Source organism: Calypte anna, chromosome 8 (genome assembly GCF_003957555.1).
Source record: "Calypte anna isolate BGI_N300 chromosome 8, bCalAnn1_v1.p, whole genome shotgun sequence".
NCBI classification, from domain to species: domain Eukaryota; kingdom Metazoa; phylum Chordata; class Aves; order Apodiformes; family Trochilidae; genus Calypte; species Calypte anna.
In genome coordinates this window covers 503,652-522,408 of record NC_044254.1, presented here as the reverse complement: position 1 = coordinate 522,408, position 18,757 = coordinate 503,652, and the positions used below count along the sequence as shown (strand labels likewise).

Here is an 18,757-nt window from a genome sequence, read left to right as displayed (position 1 = left end):
GGGACAGGAGGATGGGGCTGGGACAGCCAGCCTGGAGGGGACAGCAGGGCTCTGGGGCTGCTTCACCTCCCCACACACCCTCTCCAGTCCTGCCAGGAGCTTTGAGCCCAACTGGGAACCAGCTGCATGCTGCTGGTGAACTCCTGCCTGGGCAGGGGCTGCTCCTATGCAGGCAGTGGTTGAAACACATCCCCCACTTTCTCATCCTCCCTGACATGGTCAAGCCCAGCCAGCTGCCACCGATGGCAGATCCCTCGTGTCCAGGAGGGGATGGAGATGCTAAAAAAGCCACGGGCAAGAGATCAAACAGCAGCAAAGTGAGTCCAACATCTTGAAAAACCAGACGCAGGCTGCAGCAGTGCCTCGGGGCTGTTTCTCCTCCCCCCACACACCTCGGAGGAGTCTCTGTGATTCTTCCGAGGGTTGTTTTTGGTTTCAGACATGCTTTGGAGGTGCCACCTTATCCTCACAGGTTCCTGCCCACCCTCCTGCCATGGGCTACTGCAGGAGAGACAGGAGCAGGCTCTCTTTGAACCCACCCCCCCTTGGAAAAAAGAGGGGCTCTGGTTTGCTTCATACAGTTTCTATATGTTAGTAAAATAAAGCTCTTACATGCCAAAAAGCTCAGGTTTGGACATTACAGCCACATGTGGGTGCACCCCGAGGGTCTCAGCTCCAGCCTGTGCCCCCACAGCAGAGCATCTCCCCTTTCCGGGGCCAAGGAAAGAAAAATTCCCAAAGCTCGAACATCCGCATGAAACGGTGCCCCCACCTCCGAGAGCATCCCTGCCTCCCTCCCACCCAGCAGCCACAGACACAAAAAGCCACCTCCTCCCCTCCCAGTTACTCAGAGCCTGGTGCATTGTCACACACCTTCCTGCCTTCAGAACCAGACCATTCCAGCACCTATATTTAGAGCAGGTTCAGCATCTCCTCCCCCAGCCCCCAGCACCACCCCAGCCCCAGCCCTGGCCCACACCAGGTCCCATCCTGCTCCTTACACCCAGCTCCTCCAAACTGCCTGAGCATCCAGGAGACGCCCAGAAGGGGACAGGAGATGGCCATGCCACCAGCCAGCACCTTCCCCATAGCTGCCTGGGGCACAGCTTGCCCTCAGGCATTGAGAGGGGGATGCAGAACCTGAGCCAGAGAGACAGACAGAGCTTCCTAGGGAATTTTTGGATCCTTTGGCAGCTGGAAGCATCTGCTCAGGAAGCGTGGGGCAAGTGAGGACAGCAGAGGTGTCACCCATCAGCTAGAACCAAGCAAGGTTTGGTCCCATAAGCAGAACCTGCTCTTTGGGTGCTTGGCCATTCGGGAGATGTGTTTGGGCCATGACCAAAGGACAGCCTTTGGAGTGCTGGGATTTGCTTCTTGCAAAGCAGAGCTCTGGGGGAGCTCACAGAGTGATCAGGGTAGGGGTTGATCTGCACACACAGGAGTGGGGTCTGTGCCCACAACATCTTTCCATTGGGAGAAGAAGACACAGAATGACTCCTAGAATCACAGAATTATTTGGGTTGGAATCTAATTCCAACCAAATTGGATCATCTTGTTCCAACCCCCCTGCCATGGGCAGGGACATCTCCCACCAGCCCAGGTTGCTCCAAGCCCCATCCAACGTGGGCTGAGACACTGCCAGGGATGGGGCAGCCACAGCTTCTCTGGGAAACCTGGCACAGGGGCTCAGCACCCTCAGAGGGAAGAATTTCTTCCTAATGTCTAGTCTGAACCCACCCTCTTTCAACTTGAAACCATTCCCCCCTTCTCCCATCCGTCCAAGCCCTTGTCAAAAGCCCCTCCCCAGCTCTCCTGCAGCCCCTTCGGGTACTGGAAGGTGCTCTAAGGACTCCTTGGAGCCTGAACATGGGTTACCCAGCACCCAAGCAAAGCCTGAGGGGCCGAATGGCCCTGAGGCCCCAGACCGTGACAACCAACATCAGGATCAGAGTGAAGCCCTGGGCAGGAGGGAGGGCAGGACAAGGGCTGTGCCACCTCCCATCTCCCAGCCACATGGCCATACCTGGTCCGACCACACCGACCAGACCCCCGGCCCATGGAGCAAACCGTTCCCTGAGGCTCCAAAGGCACAGCACCCTCTGGCTCAGCAGGACAATGGACACAGCTCCCAGCAGAAACCACCGGGCTGAGCCACGCACCCATCACCACAAGGCTACCAGCATCCCCTTGGGCTGGCAGAGCCAAGAGCATGCAATTACCAGATTAATTAATGCCCAGGGCTGGAAGGTGGCCCTGTAGAGCATTTTCAGTACTACCAGGAGGAATGAGCCCCCCTGCTCACCCTCCTTGTACCAGGCTCCTCTCCCAAAGCCCTGAGGATTTTGGACACCCACCAGCTCTCGGAGACCCACCTGCCCCTCTGCCTGAGCTGGGGGGGGGTTTCTGACCCAGCCAGCCCCCCTTCAAAGGGGAAACTGAGGCAGAAGAGGTGCCAAAGCCAGGCTCCTCTGGCAGGAGGACAGAGCTTAGCATACCGTCACACACGCACATCTTCTCTCCCCTGCGGACGTGGGAATCTTCTCTTCCTGGGAAAACACAGCAGAGAGGCCTCTGAGAGGTTTGCCATCACCCCCGGGGACAGCCCTGTCCTTGTCCCTCGGGCATCCCGCTCCCGCAGGCCAGTTCTGGTGGAAAAAAAAATGGAATACCCACCCCTGGAAACATCTGGGATGGAGCAGGGTGACAATCCCAAAGGTCTGCTGGAGCGACGGGTGCGCGGCAGCCCCCCCAGGGGAGGCTTGGGTCTGATCCCCCCCAAAAGGGGGGTCCGTGGGCAGTAAGAACCCCAAGGGACTTCCCAGTGTTGTCAGAGGACTAAAACAAATCCACGTATGTGTATATCTTTATATATACAGTATATAAATATATATACACACACCCCCCGTATGTACACGCGCAGCCACACCTGGAGTTCTCTGCAGAGGAATAAATGGATGTTGGTGGGAGCCAGGACACTGCTGAGCTCCCCACCTGCCCCAGTACAAACCAGTTGGCTTTGGTTTTGCCCCCTTCTACGCCAGGCAGAGCCTGTCTGGTCTGCCGGGTGCCCCCTGACATCACACCTCGCCCCTTTCCCAGGCTGGATGAGACCCTCGGGGGGGGAAATGCAAAGCCAGAGCAGCACAAGCCCGATCGACAGAGCAAAGGGGGCCCCTGGTAGCCCCTCGCTGGGACTCTCCAGCCTCGGGAAGCAGAAATCCATCGGGATGAGCCTTCCCGGGGGACCTGCTCGGGGCAGGGAGTGGGGCTGCGGCTGGGGGGGCTCTCTCATGCCCCCCTCCAACACACAAGCCCGGCCAGGACGCTCCACTGCCCATCAAATAAGCTTCTCTGTGCAGAAAAAAAGTGATAGTAATAAATGAAAGTCAACATATTTTAATTTTTTTTTTTTTGCACAAAGACTTTTTTTTTCTTTTTTTCCCCCCTATGTTCCGGTCGGTTTTGGTTTTTTTGTTTTGCTTTGTTTTGCCTTGTTTTATGGGCTTTTTGTTGGTGTGGTTTTTTTTTCCCCTTCCTCCTTTTCCCCTGCATTTGGGTTGGTTTTTTTGTGGTTTTTTTGTTTTTGTTTTTTGGTTTAGTTTTCATTCCCAGGCGTGGCGAAGAGCATGCATTGGAGAGGGGCAGGATGGCGGGCACGGGGGGGACTGGGGAGCGGAGCCGGGATGGCTGGGAGGGGGGAAAAGGCGAAGGGGGGGGGGCTGGGTTTGAGGGGCAAGCTTCTAGCACTTGTCGTCTTCCTCGGTGTCGCTGAGCACGTCGATGCTGGCCCCGCACATCACGCCTTGCCCTGCCCCTCGCCTCCGCCGCCGGTAGTGCCCGTTCGGCATCTGCCAACTGTGCCGCAGCGGCGGGGCCGAGCCGATGGTGTTGGAGCGGCCGAGGCTGGTGGCGACGGCCGCCTCGAAGGTGAGGGTCTCCTCCTCACCGCAGTCTGAGGCGTGCGAGTCGTCGTGCAGGGCCAGGTAGGGCTCGGAGATGTAGCGCTGCGGGGTGGACTGCAGGCTCTGCTTGCCCCCCGCCGGGGAGCTGGAAGACTCGGTGGCCAGGCCGACGGCGGCGGCGGCGATGGCTGCGTTGGGCTCCAGGACGGAGGAGAGGAGCGAGGAGACCCCTTCCCTCTCCTGGCCGGGGGGCGAGCCGTCCCCGCCGTGCCGCAGCATGGAGGCGTAGGAGAGGAGGGGACGCGGCTTGGGGGGCACCGGCGGGAGCTGGCGGCGGCCTCGCCGGGGGGTGCTGGTGTCCGAGATGGAGGGGATGGAGCTTTCGCTCAGGGAGCCCGTGCCCTGCAAGGCAGCGAAACACGCTGGGGGGGCACAGGGGCAATGGGGAGGGCCGGGCGCCCGCCTCCTCCCACCCCAAACCTGCGCTCCCCCTTCGCATCCTCTGTATGGGCTGAGGACCCTGCTGCCCCCCTGTCCCTGCTCGTCCTGTCCCTGCTCGTCCTGTCCCTGCCTCAGGGTCTGCTCTGGGGACCTGGATACCGTCTGCTCCTGGTGGTCAGAAGGAAAAAGCATCCGCAAAGCCGGCTGTGGGAAGAGCTCAAGGCTCTGGGGCTGCTGGTCTCCACAGGCAGCATCTCTGCGGGCTTGGAGCACACTGCTGCTGGCATCTCCAGGCTCGTGTAGCTGGGACATGGCTACCTTGGTGGGCAGCAGATGCCACAGCAGTAGAGGGTCAGCCTGGAGATCCAACCATCTCCCCTGGTGCTCTGCAGGCTGCCCGAGCAGCCCCAACCTTCTCAGCTCAAAGGGGACACGGAGGTAACACCAGAGGGAGAAAAGACGGTGCAGAGCTCCTGGAGCTGGGCCTTATCTTCCTGGTTTCTGCAAGGAACTTTTCCTACCAACCTCTTTGCCTTTAGGAGGGGATTTTTGTCACCCACCTGCCTGTTGGGTGTCTGTGACCTGCCCTCGCTGGGTGACCGGGACTCGCGCTGCCGCTCTGGCGACTCGTCCTGTGCCTGGGGACTCCTCTCCTCGGAGTTGCAGCGGGAGATGTCAGGGGACAGCAGGTGCTTGCGCTCTTTGGATCGGCCCCGCTCCCTGCCCCCCGAGCGGTGACCCTCGGACCGGTGGCCTAAAGGACATCCCCATCAGTCACCACCCTTCCCTCTCCCCAGGATGCTCAGCTAGGGGTGGGGGTTTGGTTTGGCATTATCACAGAATCCCAGTCTAATTTGGGTTGCAAGGGACCTTAAAGCTCATCCAGTTCCAACCCCTGCATGGTCAGGGACACCTCCCCCAGCCCAGGGTGCTCCAAGCCCCATCCAACCTGGGCTGAGACACTGCCAGGGATGGGGCAGCCACAGCTTCCTTGGGCAACCTGGGACAGGGGCTCAGCACCCTCACAGGAAAGAATTTCATAGAATCAGCTGGGTTGGAAGGGACCTCCGAGATCAAGCCCAACCCTTGTTCCACTACTGCTGCGGTTACCAGACCATGACACTGAGTGCCACATCCAGTCTCTTTTTATCTCCAGGGACAGAGAATCCACTACTTCCCTGGGCAGCCCATTCCAACATCTTCCTAATGTTTAACTTAAACCTCCCCTCTTTCAGTTTAAAGCCATCACCCCTTGTTCTTTCACTCCAGGCCCTTGTCCCAAGTCCCTCCTCAGCTTTCCTGGAGCCCCTTCAGGCACCAGAAGGTGCTCTGAGGTCTCCCCAGAACATTCTCCAGGCTGAACACCTCAGCCTGGCTCCAGAGCAGAGCAGCTCCAGCCCTCTCACCATTTCTGTGGCCTCCCCTGGCCTCTCTCCAGCAGCTCCACATCCTTCCTGCACGGGGGGCTCCCGGGGGTGGGGTGGGACTCACCCGAGTCGGCGTTGAGGCGCCGGGCAGAGAGCTGGAGGGAGGAGTGGTAACTGCGCCTGCGGGACTTGTAGGTGTTGTCACTGCTGCGCTCCATGGAGAACTCATCCAGCCAGGAGCTGTTGGTCCTCTTCTCCCGGATGGTGGAAAACGATCTCCGCATGGAGCTGGGGTCTGTCACCACCTGGGAGGAGCAACCCCGGCCAGCCGGGGAGGGGGTCAGTACCAGGCAGGGCTGGGGGACAGGGTGGGGGGACAGCGGTCAAGCTGGCACAGGAGCCCCCGGGATGGGGAGGGGTGGGGGGATGGCCAACCCCAGCACTGCCACCCCCAGAGCATCTCTGCAGAAAGCAGGGGTGGGGAGGGGGACAGGAAAGTGGGGTGTAGCCTTGGTGCCTGCAGGCTCCCCTGCCACAGCTGGCTGGGAATGGTGCTCCATGAGCTAAATCAGCTGCTAGGATTGAAGCCAAGGCACTGCGGGTTGGGGTGGGAGCAGCAGCAGCTGATGGGGAGGTGTGGGGACTTGGGGGGAGGGGGGTGTCAGGCCTTAGCCCCCCAGAATGTCACAGCATCCTTCCCTGCCTTACAAGCAGGAGTGAGTGGAGTAAAGAGAGACTTTGAAGAAGAAATCATTGAGAGAGGGGGGATGATCCTCTAGTGCCCCTCTCTTGGTGTTAATGTTCCTGGCTGCACTGCTTCCTCTTGATCCTCCTTTATCCCCACATCCCTTCTCCTGCACTCATTCCCGCTCTCCCCACCTCATGCTGTTGTTTATCATCCCTCTCCTTTCCTTTCTCCTTCTCATGCCTCTGCTTTCTGCCCTCTCCCCTCCTAGGTTACATTCTCATATGTTTCATGCAAAACACCACCTCCTTCCACATTTTCTTTTGCTTTCTTCTAGCAGCTTTCTGCCTTTGCAGCCTTGGGCCATTCTCCCTCTCTCCCCTCTGTACCCTTTCTGCTCCCATCTCCTCCTTCTGATCATCTCCCCTGCTGCCAAATGGTCAATAAAGCCCACAGGGCAAAGCCTCCTTTCCTCTTCACACACCCTCCCCCCTCCAGGTGCCACAAGGTGTCACACACCAGGACCTCGGTGGGAAAGCAGTCCCAGAGGCTTCACGGCAAAACCCAACCCCATAAGAGAGTCTGTGTGTTGGTGGAGGCCAAGTACAAGACAGAACAACAGAGAAACCAAGGAGACAAATGAGGTGAGATGTGGCCTGGGTTCCCCTGGACAGACGGAGAAGCACGTGTGTTGGGACAACAGGAAAGGAAGGAGCAGGAGTTTATCACCTGGGAGAGCATCTGAAGGCCAGGCTGGGACTCCTTGAACCTCAGCCAGCACCCAGGGCTTGAGGAAAGGAGGGGGGACCCTGCAACCTCCCAACACGGTCCTGCTCTACTTTGGACCTCCCCCACGGGCCAGGAGATCAGCTCCCCTGGCTGCTCTCTGCTGCTGGTGTCCACCACGTAGGGAAAGAGCAGCTCCTCTACTTGTGCAGCACCCCAAAAAGATGAGGAGATGCTGTGGTATCAGCCCTGGGGCTCACGGAACTTGCTGAGAGCAGAGAGAAACCCCAGCATCACCTGGTGGGCTTGGCTGGGACCCAGCACCCAGGGGGGCTTTGCTTGGTTTTACCTGGGGATCCACAGTGAGACGAGGCATGGAGGAGGCCCTCCCAGAGACAGCGTGGTCCTGAGTGTCCACGGGAAGGTAGCTGCCACGGCTAGAGGGCTGCACTCTTTGAAATTCCCTAACCTCTGGCTCCTGGAAACAAACACACAGCCGAGCTCTTGGGATGGGGCTGGAGCAAGGCAGCCCCGTGTGCAAGTCATGTGGGCCAAAAAAGGAGGCTCAGACACCTCATCCCTCCCTGAAAAATCATCTCCCAGTCACAATCCACTGCTTGGTGAGCCCAGGCACAGAGCTCCTGCCTGGCCTGCTGGTCTCTTCGTCTTCACCTCTGCAGTGGCAGTGGAAACCCTGCCTGGGTCTGGGGATGCTCTGCAGCAGAAGGGGGATTTTTCCCTCTGACCCTGCTTTTCAGGGCTCATATTAAAATAAAGTTTCTGGGGCTCATATTAAAACAAAGCATGCCACAGGTTCCTTCCCAATTAAGGGAGCTCCTCTGTAGAGGATGTGGTGTCAAAGGAGTTGGGCAGGGAACGACCCTGGAGATCTGCTAGAAGGTGACCTTCTGGGGAGGGGGGAGCCTCATCTGTCCCCTCCCTGCCAGCAGGAGAGTGGCAGTGCCAGGGGGTTGGGGCAGGGCAGGGCACACAGCTGACACAACGTGCTACAGACCCTGGGGACACGGACAGGGCTGGAGATGGGCAGTGGTAGGACACCACATCCAGTGAGTGTCAGGGTGGTGTGCAAGGGCACCCACAGACACAGGGATATTGGTACATGTGTGTATATATAAATATATACAGACAGACAGACAGACACTGCTGCTGCCAGCATCCACGGGAGGCCGGGGGCGTCTGCTCCCGCTGGAGACACTTTAGACAGCTCAGTTTGGGACCAGGGACACCAGGACTGACAACAAAATGAAACATGAATCCGAAAACATCAGATACCATCACTCAGCATGGTACAACCCACTGAAACGAGCGCTCAGTGGAAAAAGGAGCAGCCTGTGAAGAGAAGGATGCTTTGCTGCAGGACACTGCACCCCGCTCGTGCCTCTCACCCCAAAAGCATTTGCTGGTGCCTGGCCCCACTGGCCAGGGATGGCTTCACCCCCAGTGCCTGGGCAGAGGTGAGGGTCCAGAGCCCCAGCTGGGGCCCTCCCAGGGATGTCTGTCCCCTGCTGTGGACCCATGTGTGACCCAGCAGCCACCATCCCTCCCCACGGGGGCAGGGAGCAGAGTTCCACTGCTGTGCCAGCAGCCCCACACCTCCCAGTGCCCACCAGCACCCCCCCGGGATGGCTGGCGAGCCCCCGCCAGGCAGTGTGGGACTTTACCAGAGACTGGTGCTCCTGGTACTGCCCGTGGGCCGGGTCCATGCAGGCCAGCTGGAAAATCTCCTGTGGTGAGAGCGGGCTCAGGGAGGGGAACCCACTCCGGCTGCTCCTGCAAAGACAGTCCAGGTTCAGGGAGGCCTCGGGGCTGCCATCACTGGGTGTCACCTCTCCAGCAGCTCTGAGCTGCACAGCCCCTGTCCTTGACCCCCAGGCTGCCCCCCAGACATGTCCCTTGGAGAGGTGAAGTGGTGGAAAGGACCAGGCAGGAGAGGACATGAGCACCACAGGTCCCGTAACAGCAGTGGGAACATCCCAGTTCAGGACTACCTGGGGACATCCCAGGTACCCACACTATCTCGTTCCCACCTGCCAGGGTGCTGGGATCCCCCAGTGACCTTGCACCACCCAGGGACCTGCTTCTCAGCTGCTCTAGAAGTTCAGGTCCATCCCAGACACTTCTAGGTAAGAGATGGCCCTGCAAGCAGAGCATCTCAGCAGACATCTGACTGCCCCTCTTGGCCACCTTTGCTGCTGTGGGTGACACTGAGACACCCTAGCCACCTGGGACCCTGCAAAAGCTTTGTGCCAGGAGCTTTATGCCCTGGACTGGGTTGCCCCTACCCTCAGCTGCTCTTTAATTCTCTGTGCACCTCAGTGTCAGCTCCAGAGAACAAAACAAGGGCTGCAGGAACAGAAAAGTACCAAGACTACCTCCTCTCTTCTCAGGGCAGTACTCACAGGCCTGAGAGTGTCTCTTGCTGGAGGTAAGGCAGAGCCTTGGCATTTGAGATGATTTCCTGTGGCAAGGAGGATGGCTCCATGCGCTGGAACATGGGGGCATTTTTCTGTATCAAAGAAAGGAAGAAGCTGAGCCCGTGGGAACTGCAGGTGAGCACCCAGTCCCTGCCACAGGCATGGTGACAGGGTGCTCGTGTTCCCTGTCAGGGACATGTGTACACATGCCTTGTAGTCACCAAAGCCCACCCCGTACCACCATCCTCACCTCACGTTTGGTCAGGACACGGCAGGAAGCAGCAAGGGTGCTCTGAGCATCCCCCTCTCCTCCCTACCCCATGCCCTGGCTGAGCCTCACCTGCTCTTCCAGTTGCTGCCTCTGCTTCTTGGCTTTGCTCTGCTTGTAGTAATCCATGATCATCATGGCTGCATATATTTTTCCAACCGTCAGGTCAGAGGCTGAGAGCACAAGAGGAGAAGGAAGGTGGGGGACACGTTTGTCTTAACAGAAACAGCAGGACTGAAGGCACTGGTGTGGATCTTGGGAAGAGCCCTGCTGTGGGATACCCTCAAAAGCCTGATCACTGCTCCAAGAGACAGCTGGAGACAGAATGGATGGAGATGGCTCAAAAGCATCATGAGAAGATCACCAAGACACACATCTTTGTCACACCATCACTGGTGATGGAGCAAGTGATGCTCAGCCTCCTGCCTTGATATGCTACAGAGGTAATTTACAGGAGATTTATAGGGTTTGGCAGGAGCAGATCACTGCAAACTGGGTATTTTTCAGGAGGGTTCCCAGGCAGGCAGGCAGAAGGCAGCCTGAAGCCACACCAACCCTTACTCCACTTCTCCCCCAGCTGGGGACAGGTCTGAGGGGTCCCCACCTCCCTCTGGGAAGAAGCTGCTGCAGGTAGGATGGAAACTTGGCAGCGATGACAGAGAGACTCACTTTTTGGCATGGGTACCAAGAGGTCAAGCATCTTCTGGGACAGGTGAGGCCAAATAGTCAGGATCTCCTTTTGAAGCTCAGAATCTAACTGCTGCCAGTCTGCACCACCTTGAACGGGGAAAAAAAATGGTCCACATACATCAAAACTTGGCCATCAGAGTCCAACCCCTTTCCCATCCTGAAGTGAGGTTCACAAGCAGCACCCAGCTCTCTCTGGGCTGGCAGAGCAATGTAGCACCAGTGAGCCTGATCTCCTGCTCCAGCAGGGAAACTCCTCCATCCTTCCCATATGTGCCTCCATCTCCCTGTCCCCTGCCCTCCCACACAAAGCTGCCATCCTCAGGCTTGCCTTGGGTCTGGCTCTGCGGCTCCAGTCCTACTCCAGCCCACACACACCTGCTGCTGCCCCACTTTCTCTCTGCTGGTAAGCAGATCGTGTGCTGGTGGAAGAGCAGCTCCACTTGGTTGGAATCCTTACACCCTGCACAGGAGAGGAGAGCTCTCTGGCCAGCAGTGAAGACTTTTGCTGAGCTCAGGAAGACCCAGGCTCAAAGGGAGCTGCTGCCAACACGTGCCAACCAGAGACACCCAAGCTCGGGGTGTCCCTGCTGTAGGAGAGCCAGGTTCAACCCTCTGCTTTATCTAGAGGGCCTTGAACCAGAGGAGCTGCCTTGGCACGGGGCTGCTGCTGACACCTTGCCCTGAGCTGGGCTGTTTTCAAAGAGATGATTTATTCCCAGGGCCTGGGTTTTTGAACATGGCACATTTCTGCAGGAAGCTTTTGATCGGGTGAAACACAACTTTTCCAGCAACAACAAAGCAGGTTTACCTGCTCTGAAGATTTTATCTTCCCCCAAAGAGAGACATTTCTGTTCCCAGCCTCATATTAGACAAGCACATGTGATCTTTTCCCTCCTTGGTTTGATTTTGCACATGAAGAAGGGGAATTCTCTCTCTCTCCCCCTTGATATAGTGGACACTGAGCTGTTATCTAGAAGAAGCTTCTAGTTGCAAACTGGGCATCTCTTCCATTAAAAAAACAGATTTTCTTTTTTTTTTTTAAATAGAGAGTAGCAGAAATTTCCTCTTCAGGGTAATCCCTTCCATCCCCATGCCCAGCTCTTAGCAACCCTCCCCAGTCTGGCTTTGCTGTCCTCAGCCTGCCCACAGGATGATGAGTGCTGGGCACTCCTGAAACCCTCCTGGCTCTGTGCCTGCTCTACCCCACCGGCCTCACCTTTGGCAATTTTGATGTCCAAGGCCGTGCGTATCAAGGCCATCAAGGTGGAGGTGAAATGGACTGTCATGTCCTCAGCCACGGGCATGTTCATCAGCACCAGTCTCTGCGCAAGAGAGAGAAGAAAACAGCGGACGGAAAACAATATCGAAAAACACATCGACCAGGCTGGAGGAAAAGAAATTATACATTAAACAAAAGGGAGAAAAAAAAATTTAAAAAAAAAAAAAAAAAAAAGAAAAAGGAAAAAAATAAAAAGCAACAAAGAGTGTCAAAACAGCACAGCCAAAAAAGAAGGGCAAGGATCGCCCCCCCCATCCCCCCCCCCCCCCCCCCGGCTCCTTCCACCCCAGGACACCGGCTCACTGCCTTCCAGGGCTCCTCCTGAACCCCAGGAATGGCCCCTGAGCCCCCCTCCCCGTGGCACCGGGGCTGCCCCAGCACCTCCCGGCACTTTGGGGAGGACTCGCCTGACCCATCAGGGATGTGGGAGGCGGGAACACTCGGGAATGGGGAGAGGGGGGCTCAGGTTTCCACTCCTGGGAGGTTTGGCTTTCCAGCTCTCAACCCTTCCCAGCTGGGGCAGGGGAGAGGAGGGTCCCTAACCTGCAGGGACTTCAGATGGGCTGGATTCCTCTAGCATGCTACATCCTGGCGCTCCCTTTTTGCATCTTTCAGAGATGAAGTTTGCCAGCACATGCATAAGGTCCAAATTATCCAAGGGTGGGGAAGGGAAGGAGGGATGGAAAAAAAGTGCAGAAGGAAAGAAAGAAGGGCAACCAAGGCAGGTTAGACACGCCATGCTCCTTCCCCACCCTGGGCAGGCGAGGTGCAAACCAAAGTGACCAGATCCACTTTCCAGAGAGTATATTTTGCTTTGTGAATACCTTGGGTCATCCCTTCCCTGCCCATTCCTTTTCACCTGGCTTCTCACGTCCTTTCCCTGCCTCCAAGCCTTCCTTTTTCTCCTGGAAAAGTGGGATGTTGGATGTATGCATGGGTGACCGAACACGAGAGCTGGAGAGGATGACAGGACGTTTGCAAGTGTGCAGAAATCCCCCTCCTGACAGCCCTGAATGCTGGCAAAGGGCCAGCAGGAAGCAGCCCATGGCCAAAAGAAGCTTCAGTTTGCTCCAGAACTGGGCACCTCATCACTTTGTATCTCCAGGTCTTCTCCTAGCAAGTTGCTGCCCTCAGCAAAGTCACAGAATCACAGAGAGTCAGGGGTTGGAAGGGACCTCAAGAGATCACGAAGTGCTCCAAACCCTCTGCCAGAGCAGGGTCACCTCCAGCAGTCCCACAGAACACATCCAGGGGGGATTTGGATGGCTCCAGAGAAGGAGACTCCACAATCCCCCTGGGCAGCCTGGGCCAGGGCTCCCTCACCCTCACAGTGAAAAAATTCTTCCTAATATTTATATGGAACTGCCTGTGCTCCAGTTTACAACCACTGCCTCTTGTCCTGCTGTTAAAAGAAAAGCTCGTCCTGAGAAAACCTTGGCTCTGTCCTCCTGGCACTCACCCCTTACACATCTCTAAGGCATGCAGCTCCTACCCTGTGTCCTTCAGGACTCACAGAGCTCCTGTGCTGTGAGCTGCCTGGGGGTCACCAGCCCAGGAGGAACCAGGGGATAAAGCTCAGAGCCACCTTTGGAAGACACCTGGCTTTTCCTTGCCCAAGCCATCCTTGGGATAGCTCATGCCAACGTGCCTGCAGAGCTGCTCCTCTGGGATGTGTCCTCACTGCCCCTCTGCTGCCCACCCCTACGGGCTTCAGTGCTGGTCCTGTGCTGGTCAGGACAAGGATGGTTCCACACCCAGGGGACAAGTTTGGGTTAGTGAGCTCCAAAGGACACCTCACCCTCTGAGCAAGCGTGCTACGGGGTTGCTCCTCACCTCATTTCACTCAGCCCTCCCACTATCCACACTACTGCTGAGCTTGCCCCTCCACTTCCACTGAGGCTCTTCCACCCCAGAGCTCCCCAGGCTCGCAAATGCCCACGGCAGCATCACGTGCGTGGGCAATGGAGGCCAAACACCACGGCCAGGGCTCTTCTGGGCACGCCAGGAGCGAGCTCCACACACGTTGGACACCCCCAAAGCCTCCCCAGCCCCCCCTCCCACAGCTCCCTCAAGCCCCGGCTCCTCTCGGCTCTAACCCCCGTAGAAGGAAGGGTTGATCTACCTTATAGGCCACTTTGGAAGGACATCTCTTGCCGAGGCCTAGCGGTGGTGACATAAGAGTCAGCATTTCATACATCTCAGTGTAATGGATTCGGCCACTGCTCATGGAGGGGGAAGGGGAGGGAGGGAGGTGCAGAGAGAGAGAGGTGGCATTCCCGGGGAAAACGTACGAACAAAAAATAGTACAGGAAAACAGGAGAGAAAGTAAAACGAAACAACAACAAAAACAAAACCACAAAAAACAAAAAAAAACAAACCAAACCAAAAAAACGGACAAACAGGAAAAGAACAGGAAACCCGTTAATCAAGGCAAATCATACGTGAGAGACTGTCCTGATGTGGATTTATAGCACTGCTCACACAGACCCAGGAATGCTGGCGGGGAGCAGCTCGCCCCTCTCTGCTGCCGCTGGCCCCCGGCGCCCGCCTCGCCAGCAGCCTGGGAGCCCTTCCCTGCTCTCAGCCCCTCTCCTGAAGCCCTCCGGCAGCCCCCTCCTTCTCCCACAGGTTCCAGGGCTGTGTGCGAGTGGTATAAATCAGATACACGGCACTCGAGCCATGGGTTATTTGAGAGAAGGGCGGTTTGCACCGCAGCGCTCTGCGGCCTCCGGAGCCGCTTCCCTCCCGGGACGGGGCCTGGGTGATGCTCGGCGTGGCCACCTAACCCATAGCCAGAAGGCTGTGTATCCCCAGCTCGTCAGGTCTATGCAATTGGGAGGCAGCATCTTGCATAGAAGGCAGTGGGCCAGGGTCACTTGTCAAAGGAAGATGCCCAGTTGCTTCCGTCTGGCTCGGCAGATGGACCGCTTCCCCACCATGCACCAGTGCAAAAGGCATGCTGGATCAGCTGAAAAAAAAACACCACAAAACTGGGAGGGAAAAGTTGGACATGCCATGCTCCCACCCTGGCTCTCTCCCACATGCGGCTGCAAGTTCCACCAGGTTGGAGTTTAAAGAGTCTCAGCAGAGGCAGCTGTCTGGGCCTTCCAACATCGGGGCTTGGTTTGGGTTTCCCCAGGGAGGCCGCTGGCACCGACCCCAAGGGACCTGCTGCAGCCAGGGCTGCCACCAAACCTGGGACATCTGATGGCACCTCCATCCCTCAGCCAGGCTGAGGTACCTGGGCTGTGCCTCTCTCTCTGCACTTCCAGGAGGCCACTCGAGGACATCTCCAGGGACCCTGGGCTCAGCCACCTCTTCTTCCCCCTGTGCCAGGCTTCTGCACCGCTGGGGATGGGTGATGGGCAAAGGCCACCTGGAAACACGTGCCAAAGGCAAAGGGCAAATTTTTTTGCCCCAAAATGGGTAAAGGCACCGACTCATAGAGCAGGGCTGGGTGAGTGCTGCCCGAGAGGAACCCCCCTCAGCTGGGGTGGCCCAGGGGACAGGAACTGCTCCCCATTAGACCTTGGCCTCTTCCCTACCCACCTGACGAGAGCAGCGGGGAGAGGGGAGAAGGGATCTCCTCTTCTGAGGGGTGTCACTGGTTTGGAGGCAAAGAAGCCAAAGAGGGCCCCACCCAGATAGGTCCTGACATTTTGGGTGTGAACCAGAGATAGCGATGACCCCACACTGTTTGGGGTGCAGGCACAGAAGAGGTTGGGTAAGCCATCCCCTGTGGGACCTGATACACCTGAAGGGCTTGGAAAGAGGACAACTCTGGAGACTGTTCAACGGGAGGATGAAGAGGAAATAATCCAGGACTGGGAGTCCATAAGGATTGTCCTGGCAGAGCTGGGTGTGCACTGACTTGAGGTGTCTGAAAGGCGTCTGACCTCAAAATTTTCACACTCAAGAACTTTGTGCAAAAAAAAGAAAAAAAGAAGAGAGACAGTGATCTTCCACCCACCCTTCCTGGCAGGGGAGATTTCAGCATACCCCGCACACACCAGACACTGTCCTTCACCCGGAGATTCTCTGCACAGTGCAGGAGGAACAGACTCCCATGGGAGGAAGAGTTTGTACCAATAACCAAGAAGAACCACAGGAGAACTGTGCTGCTCTCACCCAGGGGCTGCACACTCTGCTGCTTCTCAGAGCTGAGACCTTAAAACCTTCTGAGCAGCACAGCAGTGCCCAGAATCCAGATCCCCATGGAGTGAAGCCCAGGAAGGCACGTGGGATGGCATCCAGCTGAACAGGATGGCTCTCAGGAGCTGGTCCCAGCATGGGCACATCCTTACTGGAGCACTGGCCACCTGGCCCCTGTCTGGATGGAGATTTGCCCTGTGGCTATGACACAAGGTGGCCTGTGAACCCACTGGGCAGTAATGGCTCATTCCTGGTGCTCTGAGAGAACCCTGTGAGTGACAGAGGAGGAAATCTGGGGGACATCTGTCCTCCTGTGCTTAGGAAACCAGAACTCTGCCATAGCAGCTGTTAGGAACAGAGCACCAGGGCAGCAAGGGATGTAAGAGCAGATTCGGGAATAAATGTCCACAGGGACATGGATGTCTGTGGAGCATTTGCCTGACTCATTGCTATCTCAAGGGCTACTTTTAGGGGGGAAAGGTGATGCTCACCTCCTTGGCTTACTTTTGCATGACTGCTAGAAGCAGATGGGTTGAAGAAAGGCAGAGATAGCCCCAGAGAGTGAAGCTGGTTGTCAGGATGCAGTCCTAACAAGATCTGCTCTCCCCAGAGTAAGAACTTGTTCAGAGCAGGATGTCCACCACTCCACGAACACGTTGGTGGCTGTTCCTGAAAGTCACCCCTGCCTCATTATTTGCTGTGATGAAGGTGTGGTCCCCAGGAGGGTGAAGCTGGGCACTGTGATGTGCAGGGCAGGCTCCCCAAACCCAAAGATGAGCCAGTTGGGTTGGCACCTTGGGATCTGGAAGCACCATGGTGGCGGGACACAGTTCATCCTTTCATGCCACGGATGCAGACAGAGGCATCAGGCCACTCTGGAGAAGGCAGCAGGTGCAGGATTTTGCTCAACTGCCAGCCCAAAATAAAATGTATAAAAAAACGTACAAGTCAGAGAGACATAAGGAACAAGTTTCCCAAGGAAGCTGTAGATGCCCCTTCCCTGGCAGTGTTCAAGGCCAGGTTGGATGGGGCTTCAAGGTGGGAGGTGTCCCTGCACATGCAAGGGGGTTGGAACTGGATGAGCTTTAAGGTCAGTTCCAACCCAAACCCTTCTGTGATTCTAAGGTAAGGAAGCCAAATGCAGAACCTGCAGCCAGGAGCTTGGCTCAAGCAGAAGAGGAGCTGCTGAGCTCCAGAGGTGCCAACACCACCCAAACAGGTCCAGAAAGCTACAGCCAAGACTAGCAAAGAGTCTTGCTCCCCAGAGACGTGGTCGTGTGTCCTCCAAGTGCCATATTTGAGGAAGAGACTGTTGGTTACAGCACAACATCTCCCAGGGACAGGGGTCACCCTCATCCCCCCCAGTCCTCATTCTTCTGAACAACAGCAAAGCCCCCAACATCCTCCTGCCTTTGCTCCCCACTTCTCTCCCCAGGAGAAAAACCACATCTAGGCCCCCCAGAACAACTCCTTCCATACGAGGGCACTTTGAGAAGCCAAGCAGGGACAATGACATTTGGGATGGCACTCCTCAGGGGCTCTCTGGGGGATGCAATTTGTTGAAACCCACCCTGGGAGGCTCTGAGCCCCCCCACTTGGCCCCACTCCTGCTTCCCCTTGGGGGGCACAGCTGCTGGCTCTGGGAGGCCGTGGACCTCTTTAAACTCGAAGGAAAGCAAGGTCAGGGTTCCCTCAGGGGGTGCGGTGGTGGTGGTGGTGGAGGAGGAGGAGGAGCAGGGGGGAAGGAGGGGTGGATGGTGCGTCCCGTGGCCAGGTTGTGGCAGAGGACTGGGAGGCAAACCTTGCACGCCACCCTGTAGGGGCAGTTCTCTCCTAGGCCCAGAGGAGGCGAGATCACCCGTACTAATTTGTACATATCCTTATACGAGATCCTGCCGCTGCAAAGGAAGCACAGGTGGGTTAATAGGACACTGAGAGGGGAGGATGGAGAGCTTCACTGGGGGATGTTAGGGCTGCCTGTGGGGCAGGATCCCTGGGCTGCACGGGCCTTTTCCTTCTGTCTCTGTCAGACCCAGAGAGGGAAAGACTGAGCATCAGCTACTGCCTTCTCCACCAGAGTGAGCCCACACCTCCTCACTTGACCCATCTCCACCCCATCACACTTCCTCACCGAGCCCCTGGCCACCTGTGCCTGCTGGGAAAGGGCTGGGGCTTTAAAGGGGCTGAGCCTGCAGCTTGGTTGGGTTCTAGGCACCAGGAGCCCTTTGGGTGGAGCTGTGTCCCATCACACCACCTGAGAGCTCTGCCATGGCACAGCCAGCTCCCTGCTCCTCAGAAGGTCCCAGGGACCCTGGCAGCCGAGTCACTTTTATCTCCAGTCCCTGGGGAACCTGAGGTGAGGAGAGATAATGTGACCAGCTGGTGACAGGTGGCTGTGGCACTAGCACCAAGGTCTCTCACCATCCAGTCCTGTGCTCCCAGCACCAGGCCACGCTCTGCCAAGGGTACACATTATTAGAAGCAAACCCTCCCAAAGACAACCCCCAGCTGGCCCAAGGAAGCACCTCCCTGTCCCTGGGTGAAGCCATGGCAGGATGAGCCCTCCTGCACAGCCTGGAATAACAAGGTGGTTGAGGGGGAGAGCTGGCAGGAGAGGGTGCAGGGGGTGTCGGGTGCTGAACTCCCCACTCCAGACCAGAGCCCTTTGGGAAGCAGGACCATGTGGGGTGGAAGTGCTGAGGTGCAGCGTGCTGCAGCCTCCTGGGCATCCTTGGACAAGCTTGGAGGGAAACCATGCGATGAGGCAAAGAAGAGCAGTGCCACCCTACCCAGCACCTTTGCCTCTGGTTTC

General features: G+C 57.1%; 1 protein-coding gene across 1 annotated transcript in view; it reads right to left on the bottom strand.

The window, feature by feature from the left end:
• Window positions 1–3,725: 3,725 nt before the first annotated feature.
• Window positions 3,726–18,757, bottom strand: part of CACNA1E (calcium voltage-gated channel subunit alpha1 E) — an 81,620-nt gene continuing 66,588 nt past the window's right edge. Inside the window, exons 39-48 of the mRNA XM_030454868.1 lie at window positions 13,916–14,012; window positions 11,731–11,836; window positions 10,494–10,601; window positions 9,897–9,997; window positions 9,542–9,648; window positions 8,804–8,912; window positions 7,471–7,599; window positions 5,835–6,015; window positions 4,904–5,097; window positions 3,726–4,304 (exon numbers count right to left, since the gene is read on the bottom strand). Of these exons, the coding sequence (XP_030310728.1) occupies window positions 3,741–4,304; window positions 4,904–5,097; window positions 5,835–6,015; window positions 7,471–7,599; window positions 8,804–8,912; window positions 9,542–9,648; window positions 9,897–9,997; window positions 10,494–10,601; window positions 11,731–11,836; window positions 13,916–14,012 (1,696 nt within the window). The 3' untranslated portion in view covers window positions 3,726–3,740. The remainder of the gene's footprint in view (window positions 4,305–4,903; window positions 5,098–5,834; window positions 6,016–7,470; window positions 7,600–8,803; window positions 8,913–9,541; window positions 9,649–9,896; window positions 9,998–10,493; window positions 10,602–11,730; window positions 11,837–13,915; window positions 14,013–18,757) is intronic.